Below are 18,795 nucleotides of genomic sequence, written 5' to 3'. Positions count from 1 at the left end.
GTGACATTTTAACTCAATCAATCAATCAATCTTTATTTATGTAGCTCCAATTCATAACAGCGTTATCTCAAGAGGCTTTACATAAAGAGCAGGTCTAGACCAAACTCTTTGATTAAGAGAGAGACCCAACGATTCAGGAATTCAACATTAAGGATTCAAGAATCCCCACATGAGCAGCGTCAGATATTATATATAACTGCGTCGCTCTCTTACTCTTCAACTGACAATTTGACTATTTCCAGTGATTGTACTTCATATAATTATATCAGATCATATAAACTGACAGTTCTATGACAATTTCTGCACTCTTCCTGGTGCTCGATCTTCACCTGAATCTTCAATTCCTTTCAGCACTTTCACTCTGACTAAAACTTCAACCTAATTCAAGACTTACATTTTTATTGACACTTAAACTTGCTTGAGTATCTCAGCCACTTCAGATGTATAAATACAAATATTTAGCTGCAAGCATATGGAAATCTTGAGAATATATTGCCTTTATTTCATCATATTCTCTCTCTTAAGGAGTATGTTGGGATATTCAAACACTTCTAGTTCTGTTTATTGTTCTCTTTATTTCACTGGCTTCATCACCGAGTACTTAACAGCCGGGCAGACACTGATGTGGCTGCTCTGTCTGTCACAGCCGACTCGTCTGCTAATCCCTGTGAGCGATCAAAGACTGAAGGTTTTCAGAAGCAGACCGGCCCTCATATGATACACATTATACACCATGACTGGCAGACCATAAAGGGCCACAGCGCCCTTTAAACCAGGCTACCTGTCAAGTTCATTTATCATTCGTGTGGCACTAAAGAGTGCTTTGTAGCAGCAGCTGCTGAAAAATAGGTTGATGCTGCTAAACGGTGAGTTATGGGGTCAGTGGGACAGAGTGGGGATGGAAAGAGGGTGAGGGCTAAGTATTAGATCCAGTAATGCCAAGTCATGATACCATTATCAAAATACATACAGCCTTTAAAACTCTTATGTGAAGACAATAAAGTTAGTCTGGTTAATGTTTTAATATGGCATCTCTGGACCCCCCCCCCACCATTCTCACCCCCACCACAACACACACCTCTACTAAAAGACTTCAGCCGCCCAAACACACTCAGACCTGAGTCCCAATTGCAGCATGTAACCCTGAGTCACGTTTTGGTCCCTGACTCATGACATTCAGAGTATGTCCATCCTCAGTAATCTCTGCGATTATTTTGGCAGGGCCTCTCCGCTCTTAATCTGAGCAAAACAAGAAGGATTAGCCTGAATCTGGCTGCTTGTCTCTAATGTCATCTTCACCCCCAAACTGAACTGTCTGGAGGGTCTAGCCTGTCCTCCTCAAAGGCCGCTGACACTTTATGACATGCATACAAATCCACATCTCAGATTTTAGACAGAATCTGACAAAGTCCTGTGTTGTTTGGAAGTTGATCTTGATATGACAGCTTCTTGTACGTTTTCACCTCTTCTACTACAAAATCTTCACTCAACAGCAGCGGTCTTAAAATCCCTCATTTGATTCTGGACAAATTCATCCATTTTACGAGGCCAGCATGTATCTTTTAGCTCGGTCTTGTAAAAGAGTTGTATGAGCTCAGCCGATTAAAGCCTTGCCTTCTAGGAGTTGCTCCAAGACGGAAAATGAATCTTCTCCCCCTCCCTACCTCCCCCCACCTCCCTCCTCACTCCTCCTTTCTCTCGTAGACCACCTGCCAGATCAAACACAGTCAACCTAATCCTCACCAACAAGCCCAAGAGATTAGGTTCACGATCTTGACCTGGTTTTGTAGGGAGCACATTTTGTCACACACTCGATTTAAAGGGAGTGGGGGTGTATGATGGCGGGCCAGTGGTACTTAGATTGGACCTTGTTTGGTGTAGTCTCCCAGTAGACCTGTAAAGGTGTTTTACAGGGGTTAGGCCTGTAGCAGAGGAGCAGAGTGTGGATCTAGTGTGGGAAGTTGTGTGAGGGGTAGGGAGGGAGCAGGTGACTCGAGAAAAAGACAAGACTAGACACGATGACCTCTGACCTACAGGAGTTTAGTCTCAGCTTCTGTCTGCAGATTTAACGCCCTCCTGGGACATTTATGCATCCTTAAGGGTCCTGAGGGCTGCGTCGGAGTTGGGTTGTAGGGACTGAAACGCAAACTAAAAACTAATTAAAATCTCGTTTCTGGAAGTAGATTTAAAGTTGTAATGGTACTGGATGATCTAGGGGGAGGAGAGGAGCAGAGAGGATTGGGGGACGATACACCAGGAGTGTTGTGAAACTCAGGGCCAGACTGTCCATAATACATGAATTGCATTCAACTCCCTTCGCAAGTAAATTGTCCCTCTTTAATGCTTGTCTCTGATCAGAAGGCCTTGACTGATGGAGTATACGGGGTAGTACCCCACTGGCCTGCCGTAAGCACATTACCATATGGGCTGCATTTGTCTGCTGCTAAGTCTTAATAGGATCAGGCCTACGAAAACCTGGGCCAAATCCCCCCTCCCTCACCAAGGGAAGCCAGAGCGGCGCAGAGGCAGCAGATTTACACACATACACACACACACACACCTTAAATGGCTCTCCATCACTCTTGGCAGCTAAGTCACTGTTTGATTGAGTCCAGGTCTGAATGGAGGGAATGAACGTTTGGAGTCAAAGAAAAATGCAGTGAAGCAACATGGATTTTTGCGTCTGATTGTTGTTGACAGTCATTTCATGCAGACATTTTCTATGCTGTTACGTTGGTGAAGGAATGTAAAACCAAATATGCCTCCAGTTGCATTCTCCTCCTGGTGTTTACTGTTTCTATTAGGTGCTTTTTCAGTTCCTTTTCCGAAGCGTTTCATTGCATGGTAACACTTGGTGATCTGTTTTTATTAGACATGTTTGATCAGCATGGTTTCCCAGTCTGTGTGTTGGTGTGTGTGTGTGTGTGTGTGTGTGTGTGTGTGTGTGTGTGTAGGCCACTTTGGTAAAGAACTAAACTCAATTTTCTCTGCTGGTGGTTGCGTTGGAATGCCTGGCATGGGTGTAGAAAGCCTGGGAAGTCAGACATGGCATCCTAATGTTCACTGAATGTCAAGACTCTGCCTGTCTTTTTCTAACAAGTGGTGATTGCTTTTATCATTTTAATGACACATTGTAGCTCCATTACGTGTTTACGCTCTGTACCAGTCATTCCCGTGCGGTTAAAGAAGAGCTCGTTTGGTATGGTGTGGAAACATCTGACATGACATGCAACCTTCTCTTTGACAGTCCAATTTTAAACAACCATTAACTTAAATCCTGTCGCTCCAAAACTTACAAAAATACGCTGTCTCAGATTTTCTTACATATTATAGTCACACTGATGCTGATGTGCAAAGTGGCCTCCTGAAGCCTGTTTAGTTTTCTTATAAACAGACAGAAGTAAAGTGTTTCGGTGTTTCTCACCACAACATGAAATAAATAAAATATATCTCACAAATATGTTAAATGCATTTTTGTCCTCAAAATTCTTTTGAATGATACTTCGGCAAGCGTTTGAAGGCTTTCTGGTCGGCTTTATGAACCCTTCACGCCAACTTTACATAAGCCTTCAAAATGGTAATTACAGCGGAATAACACACCAGAAAAGGAAAATATACATAGAGAGAGTGAGCAAGAAGATGTCTCCCTTTAATTATGAACATGTGTCGATAACCAGCAACATGTATGTGTACGTATTTGTCTTATGATGGTCATTTCGGCTTACCATCAACTCTTCAACTCTTCTCAACAGGGAACAAACGACAAACACCAGTTTATTGAACTACACACGATCAATATCACAAAGTGCTCTCACATTCCTCTGACAGTGTTTGGAGCCATCACACCCTTTTTTATGGCCTTGAGGGTTCAATTGACTTTTTTGGTTGGCTGGTTGATTCATAATAATAAAACATAGTAATAAAACATGCAGGATATTTCAGATGTGTTAAGCTTTTTTTCTTTGTCTCTCTTATTCCACCCTGTCTTGTCTCGTCTTCCACCCAGGCCACAGAACAACGGTAAATATTGCTCCGGCTCCAGCCGTCTCAACCAGCTGTGTAACACTCGGCCGTGCCCTCTTAACGCTGTAGACTTCCGGGCTCAGCAGTGCGCTGAGTACAACAGCAAGCCCTTCAGGGGCTGGTACTACAAGTGGAAGCCCTACACCAAAGTGGACGGTAAGGTGATCAGTTGAGATAGGCCCCTAGTTCATTTAAGTTTAATGTATACTTTGTTTTTTTTCTCCCTTGCATCTTTTTTTTTGTAAACTAAGACATTCGATATCTTAAAAACACACAGTACTTTCCCAGGCTTATGAAGACATCTCACGATTTACTGTATTCTCAGCACGTAATGCACAAGACAAGAAATCTCATTGTTCAAAGGCCATTGCACAGCTAAAAACACAGATAATTGCAAATTGCTCAGAGCAAGCTTTTACTTGTCTTAATGCTGTAGCTCCTCTACATTCTGCACCCTGCTGTGCTTTGCTTGTCCAAATCTCTTTTATAAAGTGTTTCTGTAATGCCAACTTCTATTTACTGCTGCGATGATTAGGGCCAAAAAGCTTGAGGAAACTATCACTCTGTGTAATGTGCATGGGAGACATGTAGCCACCTGCACCCTTTGACACAGTGGGGATAGATTTAAAAAGGAAGCCTACGGGCCAGCTTTGTTACACAGAGCGAGGGAGAGAGAGAGAGTGTGCAATGAAGGAGAGCAGTGTGTTTGGCCGTCGTCCCAGGCCTATTTAAGCTGTTGATGAATGGGAGGTGATGTAGAGAGGAACAGATTCTGAACTGCCTTGTGGGACCTTGGGCCAAGTCACCTTCACCGTCATTTATTTTAATCAAAGGCGGCTGTAGAGACTTGTCTGTGATAACTGATCTGAACTACAAAATAAACCTGTAGCCCCACTTGAATACCCCTGGGTGCATTCATAGTCAATTCCTGTCTTTTCCAATTCAGTCTCAGCAGAAGCTATACATACTGTATGTGTAGCAGGTTGCAGTACAGTAGCCACAATACCTTCAAATTTACCGGGTCACAATAATTTGCACTTATTACTGATGCTACCTTTTTATTACTGCATATATTGTTATGTTCTGTGTGCAGATGAAGACATCTGTAAGCTGTACTGCATAGCAGAAGACTTTGATTTCTTCTTCGCCATGTCCAGCAAGGTGAAAGACGGCACCTCCTGCTCTGACCAAAAGGGAGACGTCTGCATTGATGGAGTGTGCGAGGTACATTGCCTTTATGAATTCACAGTATAAAACACTGTTGGCACTGGTGAGCTCATTTTTGATATGACAGTACATAGGAAAAGCTTTTTGTACTTGACTGTCACTAGTGTAGGAAAGACATAGATAAGGCCAGGATTCAGAAAAGAAAAAGAAAAGGCCAGAAAAGCTGGATAAAGTTTAAATGTTTATGAAATCATACAGAGCCCATTCCTTGGCCTGCTGTACTCATTGGACAACATATGATTACAGTGGACATTTTTGGTGCATCCACTTACAGTGTCAGAGATTAAGATAATTGGGTTACATTGAAGGCTCACTTAAAAGCTGTCTAGTAGTCCAAAGCAGTCATGTTGCTTTCCGAACAAGTAATTCTTCCCCTACTTTTAATCTCATTTTAAGACTATTGCTGCATCACCGCGTCGTGGTTATATTGTCTGCATAATCTAGATGTAACATGGAGTAGTTATATAAAACACCAGATATCAGCACATCATAAGCTGGTCATAAATTGCTTGTATCGACAGCCTCTTAACTGTGTGTGTCTTGTGTGTGCAGGCAGTAGGCTGTGACCAGATTCTTGGCTCCAAGGCCTCTCTGGATGCCTGCGGAGTCTGTAAGGGAGACAACTCCACTTGCAAGTTCTTTAAGGGTCATTATGCCCTCCAGCACAGGGCTAACGGTAAGTTTGGCTTTGTCTTTTTGTGTAATTTGCGTGTGAATAATAGCGAGCGTCAACATAGTCCTTCTGCAAGAGAGAGAAAAACAAACTCACAGTCACATGCATCTAATCCAGAGAACATGTCAATGTAAAGCAAGGACGGTGGTGTATGAATGCATGGGCAGCATTGTGTGATCAAACAAAAGAATCAGAGAACAGCACTAAACAAATATCTAGGCATAATTCAGCCTTGACATTACTTCTATCTCCCTTTTTCCCAGAGTACTACTCCATGGTAACAGTCCCAGCTGGGGCTCGAAGCATTCGTGTTCAGGAAATGGAGGTCTCCACCAGCTATCTGGCTGTCCGCTCCCTGAAGAGGAAGTATTACCTGACTGGGGACTGGACTGTGGACTGGCCAGGGAAGTTCCACTTTGGTGGGACTGTGTTTGACTACCAGCGCTCTTTCAACAAGCCGGAGAGCCTGTATGCTGCTGGACCTACTAATGAGACGCTGGTGTTTGAAGTAAGCCGCCGCTGCCGGATGATGTCCGTTTGTGGCAATTGACAGTGACAGGGTTCCTGGCAGAACTACTGCGCCTCTTTTTTTTATGTCTGGATATGAATAGGCTGAGATGAAAAAAGAAGTTTGGGTGGTAGGGAGCACAGGGGTGGTTGTAGCTGTCTGCAATGCTACTGTAGGGGATTAATTGTGTTCGGTGATTGGTTATGTCAGGGATGATCTGGGGATGGGTTTGTTGTGTGGAAGGTTTTAATCAGGAAAATCCAGAGCTTTTGGGGGGTTCAAACAGCCTGTCCTTTGCAAAGCTCTCCTCTTTGTGAGTGACAGAGGGACAGAAAGAGAACAGAAGGGTAAAAAGTAGAAGAAGACATAAAGTTTCACCTCATATTTAGGAATAATTCAAATCTAAGCAGTTTAAATGATTGGTTCACCGCTGTCAGCACTTTTCCTAGGGACTAGTTTCTCTGCTGATGTTGCTGTTCAAATAGTCTGTTCAAACCAACGGTGAAGCAAATTTTCTCTTAGTTTTATTGGCACAAATTGTGTGCACTGACCTTGTGCATGGAGTGTGTCTTTGTGTGTGTTTGTGTTACAGCTCAGACTCAGGCTCAGACTGACTGACCCCACAGGGCACACCAGAGTGTCTGTATGACAGCCTCTGTTCTTTTATCCTCCTATCGTTGTCGAGCATCTCTGCTCCTCAATGGTCCCGGTCAAACTCGCAACTGTGCATTACATGCGTTCTCTCCGCATTCAAAATACAGTTTAATATCTCAGGGCTGTTCTCCATTGTATTGGGGTGGCAGCAAAAAGTGGACAAAAAATAAAACCAAAAATTTGCATGACCAGATACTGGGGGAGGTGGGGGGGGGGATAGTTTGAAGCAATATTTTAAGCACCAATAGCATGACAGGGACAACAATGCAGGCATCAGAAAGAGGGAGATGTGGCACAATTAGTCTAAATCAGCCTTTGTGCCACTTTGATTACTCAGCTCAGCCTCACATGGCAGAAGCTTGCCCCTTGTTTATATGCGGCACAGTTTCTTGGTACTGCTGGCTCCAGTGTAAGCACAGTCACGTGTTTGTCCATGTACACATACTCATAAACCATGGATGTGGCCCCTATGGCCACTGATCTCAAAAGTGCTTTGTTGCAGCCATGTGATTCGAGACTAATAGAGCGAGTAAAATTCCTAAGTCAACTGTGCTTTAGAGGCGGGGATGAAAAGTATAGAATCATGTGAGATGTTCTGCACAATACAGGACGTTATTTATGAGCTGATGATACCTTTTTTTTTTTGACCCACGTTTGTAATCAGTAGTGTGTTAGAAACCAGAGCTTGGAGGGGAGGGCGAGTCTTTACTTGTCTTGAAGCAGCAGAATGTGATGCTGGGCAGGCGTATCCTCCTGAGAGCAAAACTAATATTCATCAAGTGGCTGAGTCATTATCCTTATGTTGTGTTTCCCTTCTGTTATATTGGGGGGGGGGGACCTCATCTTATTGGACCTTGTGCCCTGCCTGACCAACAAGGGTATTGTTGATTCTAATCATTTGTTTTTTTTATATCATATGAATACATAGCTATTAGGAATATTAGGATAGATAGATATTAAGAAATAAACATCATATTTAGTAGGATTCTGTATTCTCTAATTTTTCTTTTTATTCTTTTATTTTTTTAAGAAAAAAAAATCCAATATTTAAAATGTGATTAAATTGCTTCATCAGCGAAGCAGGCAAGAAGGGACAAAGAACAGTCCGTATGAGTATGTATGTATGTATAGTGTATTGTGGTGGTAACAGCACACGATGGGCTCCTGCTGTCCTCCTCAGGGTGGAACTTCCTATATGGATTTAATTCATTTTTTATGCTAATCTGTTACAGGCCAAAATACAAAAAAATGATTCTACAGCAGAGGGTGTCCTCCCTGACCATTCAACAACCAGAATACAATACTGACATCGCATTGCTCCAGTGATTATTTCCAAGTTTCATCTTCAATTCTTGACCAGTGTGTTGTATGCGGTGATGAACTGGTGGTAGAATAATTAATAGATTCATACAGTAGCAAACTGGAAAAAAATTTGAATGTTAAAATTGTGATCACCAAAATTTTTTTTATTCTATTTAAGCCTTTTCAAAAGAGTCCAAATTTCTTTTTTAAGTTTCCATCACATGATGCCGTTGGGCCCTAAAGGATGGTCACCGTGATTCCAGAAGAACAAAATGTAAAACAGCATAAATGTTATGAGCTGATTTCAGGGAAATTTAATAGAATATTGGAAACCTGTTAAGTTTTGTAATTACTTTACTGTTCTTAATGTTTAAGAACCCCCCCCCCCGGCTGCTTTTGACTCTGTAGGTTTACGTGAATGGTGGTGGGACACGTGTGATGTTCTTCCCACATAACTTCAACAGTGAAAGCACTAATTTTCTCTTGAACTCTGAACCCTAGCTGTGGGAACAGAAGTGGAAACCAGGTGAAGAGTAGATGTGCCCCCCCCCCCCGTCCATTATGAGTGAAGCGATAGTCATGTAAAAGCCAGTCTCCCCTCAGTCCCTTGGGCCTCTGAGATACTGCGGTTAAGGCAAGAATGATTGGACTGTAAATCCAGGAATACCAGTGTGATATTTCCAAAGTGCTTGTCTGGTCACTTGTTTAGACATCAGGAAATGTCTGAGTGTTTTTGTAACTATTTTAGAAAACAGACTTCTATTTGTGGGCAGTTTAGCAGTGAAGCTGCTGTAGTTGGCATTTGAACAGCCCATTGTTGTTTTGTTCTGCAAGAATGCTTGCAGAGTTGTAGTCCAGTAACGAAAATCTAATAGTGCCATTCCCAGACGATATCGCAGGACAGATTTCTGAGCAACTTTGCAAAAATGTCTAAGTCAGTAATTCTGCATTCTATTTTGCTTCCATTGGCGTTTTAGTTTTTTGAAACATGAATCTTATTTTTAACAAGCTGTTGCCGTTGCTTTAAGGATGTCGGCCTGTCAGGTGGTTGGTTGGTCCACACATTTTGTTCCATCCCATGCGATGAATCCTGATGACTTTGGTGATCCACTGACCTTTCCTGTAGAGCCACAAGCACCTCAGAGTTTTCAGTCATTCTGAGAAATATCTCGTCATCTACTAGATGAATTAGCATAACATTTTGTTCATTTTCTTTATGTACCTACATGCAAAACTAACAGCATTCCCATGAGCTCAGCTATACTTTGTTGATGATATTAGCAAGTAACATCATGCTCACTCGCTAAACTAAGAAGGTCAACATAGTAAACAACATAGCTGCTAAACATCAGCTTGTTAGCATCGGCATTGTGAACACACCAGCTATACTACTACTATACTATCTCAAAGCACCATTTTATGCAGAAGCATAGTCTCCCAGAAATGCTTGCATGGCTTGTTGTACTTTTGGCCTTTGTTCCTATTGGTAGTAAGATTGTTCTCACCAAGTTAATTGTTGAGTTAATTGTTTACACAGGAACTTCTTGGTTCAAGTTGGACCTATGTAGCTAAGCATAGTTGTGCATGCAGACAGATTTTCTGTGCAGTGAGAGGCGTCATCAGAGGCATGTGGGGTGTGCTCACTTTTGGTTTTACCTCCCAAATAACGTGGTTTAGATAATGCTGCCAGTTTGCTTACAGCAAATTGTCAGAGCATTTGTGTTTCTTGTTCTGCCATACCTCACGGTAGCAATGTCACCACATTCTCACCACTTAGTTTGGTGAAGAGGTGATGAAAGAAGGGACTTTGCTGAGTCTGATAGTGCTTCTCTTGCTTGTCCGTGTGTCCCAGTCTTACATCTGTCCAGCAGAGCACTCAGCGGTAGCATTCTGCTGATCTGCAGATGACACGAGCATAATCTCTATAAGTATGTCCTGTAATTACAAAAAGGAGAAAGAGGCTGATAGAGAGAGAAGGATGGAGGGAGGGGGGGTGAGATTAAAAGATTAAGAATTCTGCAATTGAACTCTTTGGATGTGAGAAGTTAAGGTCAGGGCACAGAGAGTTTAACTGCAAATGAAAAGAGCTAAATGTGTAGGTTTTTTTCACTGCTGATCTTCATCTGTTTCACACATTCCACTTAACTGGCACTGTCACAGAAAAACTGAGAGTACATGGGGGAGGGTATACGCACTGATCACTCCCAGACCCTTACTCAGCTTGACACACTCAAAGAAAAACAAATGTTGAGGAGTGTGAGCGTAAACTGTGACAAGGTGTTCACATCTGCACAGCTGCTCAGCTGGTAGGGGGGAGAAGGAAAGGAAAGAAGTTGCTAACAAAAGGAGGAGGAGGGAAAAGACATTACATATGGCTGAGGTCTCAGTGGATCGCAAACACTGTGTGGTTATTCCCCCTGAATTGAGATTCTTGTGGTATGGCTCGGCGAGGTCATACCAGGCCGAAGCCTTGTGGGTCCACAAGTGAGATTGATATCTGTGTCCGCCACATTCTAATTCATCATCATCTCATCTGACTTGACGAGCGGTCTGGTGGTTACGTCGTGAAAACCAAGACACTCTGCGGTCTGATGTTGCACTGTAGAAGGACAGGCTCACGTCAATCACACAACGGGAACTTGAAAGGCAACAAGTTTAAAACTTGCCAAACTGATGGAAAAAATCTCTTTAAAATCTGGCTATGCAAAGTGGTTTATTGTTGGATTTGAACTTGACAAATTGCATTAAATAATTAGGAAATGTTATAGGTGTTATGCTATAATCAAGTCAGTGTTTTGCTGCACTGTGAGTTTGCCTTGAGTACAAATAAATTCACAAGGGCAGTGTGACGTGGGATTTTTAGTTGAGCAGGTAGGATATTTTCATTTATTTGTGTTTTTTGGGTGCTTGGGTGTTTAGTCATCAGCCAGGTGATGGACTTTGACTGCAGCTCTCCCAGACTGAAGAAATGGAGAGGAGACAGGTTTGGATATGTCTAACATTATTGTTTGAAAGTTAGCTTGTCTCCTGGCTGACGATGTGAACACTGCGGTTGGTTGGGTGTATTCAACACTGTGGATGGCTGAGGAAAGAAAGATCAGTTATTTAGAAACTGTCAAAGCTGCAAGGGTTTGTATGTCCTCTATTAAAGGGATTATTACAAAACCCTGCAGAAAGTTGTTTTTGTATCATTGGTGGTTGTCTGGAGAAGCACCAGAGGTGTTGGTAAAAGTTTGCTTGGTTAAGCAACAGGTCCCGGTGTGGTTAGCAGCGGCAGTTGTTCCATGGCAGTGGGTTTGGGTTTGTTCGGGGTGGGTAGCATCAGCAAAGGAAGTGTGGGCGTTATAGTGTTGCCTGTTCTTATGCGGCGAGGACCACAATTTCATCATTTTTATGCCCGACGTCCCCACGTTTAGAGAGGGCGCAGTCGGAGACAATGAGTGTACAAATGTTAAACCGTGGTTTGGCTTGAAGCTAATGGCCAAGTTGACAGTGAGGTTTTTGTATTTAATCTTGAGGCATACTAGACAAGACATTGTGGTTTAAGCTTACGTTTTTTAATTAAACACTGGGTAAAAGCATTGACTATGAAAAGATCTTGACTTGGGTGGCTAGTAATAAGTGATAGTGACGTATGACGGTTCTTTTTTGGAAAAGAATTAACATGATTTCAGTATTGTTTGACTGAATGCTTGAAGGTTTTGATGAAAATCAACACAATCCTTTTCTGCACTTGGATGCACATGGTTTCAGAATAATATAAGATTATTATATCAGTGGAGAATAACATTTACAGCAGGTTTTTGCATGCAAACCCAACTCAGTGTGACTAAACTGAAGCTTTTGCTGAGTTGTGAATGCCAATCGAACAGATAACATGAGCAGACAAGCTTGGTTGATGCATGGTTTTTAAATCCTGACATGTGAGCCCCCAGTCAGGCAAAATCACAACAACTACAAATTGCGGCAAATGCTGCTTTCGCTGCTGCAGCTGCAACTATTGGACCAAACACCAATAACTAACTGCACCTGTCCCTTTCACGACGTGCAATATCTTCACCTCATGTCTCAACCCACTGCAGCATCTACATATACATACATATACTGGTCACGAGTATGCATACACTGCTACAACATTTTCCAATGTGTTTGTGTGACATTAGACAGCTCCTTGCTCCTCTTCACATAAGCGTTTGGAGCTGGGTCGACCGTACACACACGGAACAGTTAACAGCTGAAGGTGATTGGTCCGTTCAGTGGAGGCGCCCCAGGACTGTTGAATGTGGATCAAACCCAGGAGGTTGATGGTAGATTCCCTGTACTTTAGGATATACCCCAAAGAAAATACACTTGTCAAAGCTCATTATGCAGATATTGATAGACTTGATATGTTTGTCAGGCATTGGAATGGTCGTTGACAGTTGGACTTAATGCAATTTGCCAAATGGATTGAGGATTAATACCCACTAAACCTGAACTAAACTCAGGTTGGCTGTAAAAGAGACATAACTATATAGAACACAATACAGTGCAGTGTTTTCAAATGGTTTAAAATGACATACTCTGAGCTGACTATGTGAATTGGCCTCAAACTAAATTCTTCACCATGGCAGTGAATCCTCACAGGGCTGCTTTAATGATAGCCTGATGCTTCTCCTGTAATGGGTATGTCTGCTTTCATTCATCCGTTAGTCTCTGCTTGACTTAAATGTCCAAATAAATGTCCTGCACAGAAAAAGGTAACTCAGAATCACCAGCCAGTATAAAGGATGTGGTAAAAACAAGCTACCTCTCGAAAGAAAATGGAAATTGTCCCTCATGTTCACCACGCTGTCCAAATAAAATGACCGTGTAATAGTGTGGCCAGCCAGTTTGGGCTAGAGGGAGAACAAAGCACTCCTTAATGTTTCTAGAGCCTTCTGGTTAGTGGCTAGTAGATCCACCAGCTCAGTGGGACCTAAATGGCTGAATTAGGCCGACATGTTTTCAGTAGTCTTTCGTGTTGCGGAATACATAACAGATGGGCCATTTGTTTCTGCTTCTCTTCCACTGCACTTCTGCCATGCCCCTTTTTGTTTATACAGCGTAGGATATAGTGGATTGATAGTTCTACAAATACAGAATAAAATGCTGTAATATATGTATTACAGATTGGCTCAGAGAAAGGGCTTTTTATTGTTGTTTACTGTGGACCTGGTCTCTGAAATGATGTCCTTCCAGAAATCAGGGAATACATGCGTCTAGTGCTGAAACTCTTTATAATTACTTTGCCGAACATGTGCTTTTTCCAGCCAAGAGAGGTTTACTTCAGTGGTGTTGGATCACTGAAGCAAACTTCTCTTGGCTGTAATTGTATTTTGTTTCATGTGAGAACATGATGTGATTCCCTACCTTTGAGTATATACTGGTCGACTGGAGATTTGGAGGCTGGAAGGCTGCTGGTTAGAATCCCTAGAGCAGCAGGGAAAAAGTGTTTGTAGTGGATGACTCCAAGTTTAATATGAATATTATATGCATGTGATATGATATACTGAAGTTAATGTGAAACAGGCTGGTGCTTAGTGTGTCTCCCCTGCATAAAAAGAGGTTAAAAGACAGACTAAATTCACACATGGGACACCTGTCTGACTCACTGTGTGTTCTTGTCTGACAGATCCTTCTGCAGGGAAAGAACCCGGGTGTGGTGTGGGAGTACACCCTGCCTCGCACTGAGAGGAAACCAGACTACAGCTGGGGCGTGGTGCGCTCGGACTGCTCTGCTCCCTGTGCTGGAGGTGAGACTGTGTGCATTTGTGTTCACACGTAGGCCTGTACGTTTGTTCGAGGGATTAAACTAACAAAAACTGCGCGTGTGTTCACGTGTTGTGTAAATGAATAGACTATTCCCTAAAACCCTACTTTGAACAGCAATTTTCCAAACATGGCTTAGCAACCATAACTAGGCTCAGGGCTGCAGTGAGGGCGATTCCTCATCTTGTAATGTAATTAAAAGTGAAAACAAGCGGTTTGAAAAAAAACTCTTAACATTTAATACTAGATTTTTTTTCACAGTACAAGAACAATGCTTTTTCTTAGACGGCAAGAATGCCGATTTTTTGCCAGACACATGCAGCTTTAACCTCAATGTTTTAGCACAATATCGTGTAGCTGCAGCCATCCAGTGCACCCCGATTACATGATTTTTTATTCTAGTTTTCAAATAAGTAAATTGCAAATAAATGTCAGACGGTGGGTGCATTTTCATGTCATAGAGCATAATATTATCATAGCTAGCTAGTTGTTATTTCAGCTGGCAAAGTTGATTGACTTTTGTTTACCTCTGCTCAAAATAAATCTGTTGTCCTAAACCTTTTTTTTTCAAAATATAAAGAAATAAAGGACTAAAAATGACAAAAAAAAAATGGAAAATGGAAAAATGTCAGAATGGAAAGTTTGACAGGCGTAACTAAGGGGGCCGGGGCTTTGTGAATGTCAATTAGATTACGAGAGAGGTAGAAATATGTGCACATTCATATGTGTCAGTGTGATAGAAAACAACACTATGTGCACGTGAGTCACATTGTGATGAGTGTCAGTCTGTCTGTGTGTGTGTGTGGTTTTGTATTGTGTATAATTCCCGTTGTTCAGTGTGGTCTAGTACCTGTGTTAATGAAAAACACCTTTCTCAGCCAAGAAGTTTCAACTCTGGCAGTTGATGGCTGTGTGTGTATGTGTGTGTGTGTTCTGACTGTAGTCCATGCAGCTCTCCTTGTCTGAAGCTCGCTCTTCCTCTCGTGCTGTTTTTCTATCAGGTCGCATCTCCACCAAGGCTATCTGTCTGCAGGACCAGAAGGTTCAGGTCAACTCCACCATGTGTAATCCACACACCAGGCCGACACTGGGCTCCCACCTCTGCAACACACAGCCCTGCCCTGCATAGTAAGTGCTGCTGTGTGTGTTTATGTGTGTGAGTGAGGGCATTTTCCTTCTGTACAGTTGGCTGTGGGATATGTGGCATACGTCTTTATGTTGCCAAATTGTCAGGAGCCTTAGGCGCTGTTTTTATTACAGGCGTACACACACAGACACACACACACACACATGCTGTGGTTGAGCAGTCTAGAGGTTGCCTGTGGTCCATTTGCTGTGGCCAGCCACCACTCTGCTCAGCCTGTGTTCCTCTCCTCTGTCTGTCCTCCTCTCTGCCCACCCTTTAATTTTTCTTTTTTTCCATTTTCCTTTTTGAGAAAGCACATGAAAGCCCTCCCTATCTGCTGTCTTTTTGGATCCGTCTTTACTTATTCCACTGCTGTGTTTTCTCCAGCCATATATCTATCTGAGCAGCAAGTGGATTTTAATGAAGCCGACACGACAGAATGATGTCTGATTTTTGCCTTCATGTCTGTGGAGTGGTGTTTTACCACTTGGTGAGAACTGGCTCCTAGTGGACCAGCACACCTTTCAGTGTAATCTGAACTGTCCTAAGCAGTAGAGGAACCCAAAGCTAAATAAATCAAAACACACATTTTTATAGTTTGAAGTATGTATTACTCATTTTTGTCATAACTGTCAAGGACACCTGATTTAAGAATGCAGCACTTTTTAGCACTTTCAGATACCTAGAAATTGGAAATTTATAGAGTTTGCGTTTCTGTTTGGGAGCTTCAGCGTTTGACATTCCAGTCTAACCCCCTTGACACAAAGGTCAGGCAATTGGTTACTTATTTTTGTCCTGAACTAAATACAATATGATGTTTCCAAGTTTGGTATGAACGTTTTCCTTTGGCGAGCACTTGAGAATAATAAAGAGATAGAGAAAAGAGAGCCCGAGAGAGGGAGGGAGACATCAGAGCCACCTCAGATCGATTGCTGCTTTCAGTTCATATCATCCCTCTCAGCCCAAAGCTTCCTGACTTTCTCAGTAGCATAATCATGCCCATGTTTTATCTCGGTTGTCTAGACATTGTGCTTAATGGCATGCATTTTTAAAAGAGGCTGTGCATTCAGGGACCAGTGCAGCAAGCAGAGGAGGAAACCAGGCTAAAGTGCAGTGGAGTAACAAGTTGAAACAGCACTGAATAAATGGCCTCTCTCCTATGTAGGCCTTTGGCTGAGGGAACTGGAGCTAGCTTGATTTACAGCACTGCTCCAAAGAGCAGGCAGGGAACCGTGTCTTGGGTTCAGGGAGAGTACAAACACATACACACAAATACACACACACACATACACAGGGCGGCATGCGCACTTAAAGTTCCTATGCACACACATTTTCCAAATGCAAGATGGTAAAATAATGTGTTTTTGAATCCAAACCATGAGATAAAAATAGAAATACAAGTTGCCTCTGTCTCATGTTAATGATGTTGTCATTTTGTCCACCGTGCCATGCCACAACAAGTCCAGACTGAACTTTCTCCCGTGTCAGGGGTTGAACAAGCCAGACAGCTATCGGTTACACCTCCAACATACAGCCTCTGTTTCTTGCTAAGTTTCCCACCACCCGAGAGGGCATTTCCTGCCCCTAATCTTGGGCATACCATTTCTCTTATCTTGGCGAAAGGTATTCAACAGCCTTGTTGCATGTCCCGACCTCCCCCCTTTGTTTGTGTGAAGAAAATGGTATGGGCCAGATAAATAACATCAGTGTGGTTGTCCATTCAGGAAAATAAAGCAGTGCTTGACACCCATGGCTCTTATTGTACAGTAGCTGACACCATTTCTCAGCTGGTTGTGTGTATGGGCCAATTTATGGACGCTGAAAAGGAAGAGAGCTGAGCTGAGTGAGCAGCATGAAAGCTTTAATGACTGCATTAAGACCTCCAGGATGTATAGGCACACATTCAAGAGCCCAGCAGAGAAAAGGAAAATTGACAATGAGGTGGGATGCGTGTGTGTGTGTGTGTGTGTGTGTGTGTGTGTGTGTGTCTGACAGGAGGGGGAATGTAAAAATGCCTGCTTATCTCTGCAGTGTGTATCTCGGGTGCTGACAGGCCTATCCATGTTTTATTGTGCAGAGACGGTGGGATTCCCACGGGGCCCGGCCAGTCTAGCCATGCAGAGCCAGTCAAAGCCCCCCCCCCCTCCACACATACACCCTCACCCCTTTACTTCACTCTACCGCCCTTTTGCTTCAGACCTGCTTTAAACCTTTTCTCCCCATGTTCCTGTAAGCCTGTCAGGCAAAATGAGGATGCTCGACTGTGGTGCAGCAGCAGTTACTGAACACAAAAGAAGGATGCAAGGAGAATTTTAAGAAGCCAGGTCAATCTTCCAGCCCAGCGTGCAGTTGGGAAGAGATACGCACATATCTCATAGATTTTTTTAAGTCTTTTTTTTCGATTTCTCCACAGCCCCATCCCATCTCTGCTGTTTGAAGTTATTTTGCTCTTTCCCTTGGCAGAGGCCATCTGTAGAGTCATTTAGCACAGGTTGGGGATTTCTCTGTGCATCACGCAGCAGGATACGTAGATGGATCAAAGTGTGACATGTGCCAGAGAAGACATGCAGAAAATTTGAAAAAAAATGATGCATTACATACTGAGCAGGGTATGTATTCTTAAACTTGTAAGAATTAGACTGAAAAACCGTTGCTGAAAAACGTTTGCTGCTGAGAGTAAAGAATAACAATCATTTATCAAACATGTTAAAGAGTTTCAATATTTCAAAGTTAATTTTATTTGGGTGAAATTTGTACCAAATAAATGAGAAAAAACACGTGAAATGCATTTTGATATCTTATAAATATATTCATAAGCTATCAAAATATATATAATTAATGAATGAAATAAAGGGATCTCATGCAAACATAATGAAGACCAAACTGGAGAAAGACATTCTGATGCGTGCATGGAAGAAGGGGAATTTAGCACCACATTTTGCAGACAAGTCGTCTGAAATGAGTTTAGTCTTGTTCTTTCCACCAATGTCAAGTTCTACTCAAGAAATACAATTCTAAAATAAAAGCATGAAACTGGCATAATATCCTAACAAATGTGCATTTGGAAATTAAAAGACATTTGAGAAACAGCAGATACTTTGACCTGCAACAGAAGGAAACTATCAGGTGTTACTAATAACATCAACAATAGCTCAGGTCCATTCAAGTGGCCCAGTAAGCCATGAAAGTGTGACAGTGAGCCAATGTGCACGATACCGGGATCATTCATTGTATTATTTACATCAGTGCTTCTCCTGCTCATGTGTCAAAGTGTCTTTTGTGAAAAATGCTCATTGGAGCATGCTTATATCCAGAGAAACTTCCAATGAGTGAAACAGTTGCATTACCAAATAGGAACACTGTAAAGAATTGAAAGAAAAGAATGTCAGAGCCTCTTGGGGCCATTGAATGACCATATTGGATTGACATGCTGAGAAAAGAAAAAATACAAGGACAGAGATGGAAAGGATGATTTTGCAAGCACAGTTAGTA

General features: G+C 42.4%; 1 protein-coding gene across 1 annotated transcript in view; it reads left to right on the top strand.

Moving 5' to 3' along the window:
* Positions 1-18,795, top strand: part of adamts18 (ADAM metallopeptidase with thrombospondin type 1 motif, 18) — a 51,333-nt gene that overhangs the window by 21,938 nt on the left and 10,600 nt on the right. Inside the window, exons 13-18 of the mRNA XM_070830540.1 lie at positions 4,007-4,179; positions 5,117-5,247; positions 5,803-5,926; positions 6,187-6,431; positions 14,041-14,161; positions 15,179-15,305. Of these exons, the coding sequence (XP_070686641.1) occupies positions 4,007-4,179; positions 5,117-5,247; positions 5,803-5,926; positions 6,187-6,431; positions 14,041-14,161; positions 15,179-15,305 (921 nt within the window). The remainder of the gene's footprint in view (positions 1-4,006; positions 4,180-5,116; positions 5,248-5,802; positions 5,927-6,186; positions 6,432-14,040; positions 14,162-15,178; positions 15,306-18,795) is intronic.

Source organism: Pempheris klunzingeri, chromosome 1, assembly GCF_042242105.1.
Source record: "Pempheris klunzingeri isolate RE-2024b chromosome 1, fPemKlu1.hap1, whole genome shotgun sequence".
Taxonomy (NCBI): domain Eukaryota; kingdom Metazoa; phylum Chordata; class Actinopteri; order Acropomatiformes; family Pempheridae; genus Pempheris; species Pempheris klunzingeri.
The sequence above is the reverse complement of the archived record's forward strand: the minus strand, read 5'-3'. Positions and strand labels throughout refer to the sequence as shown.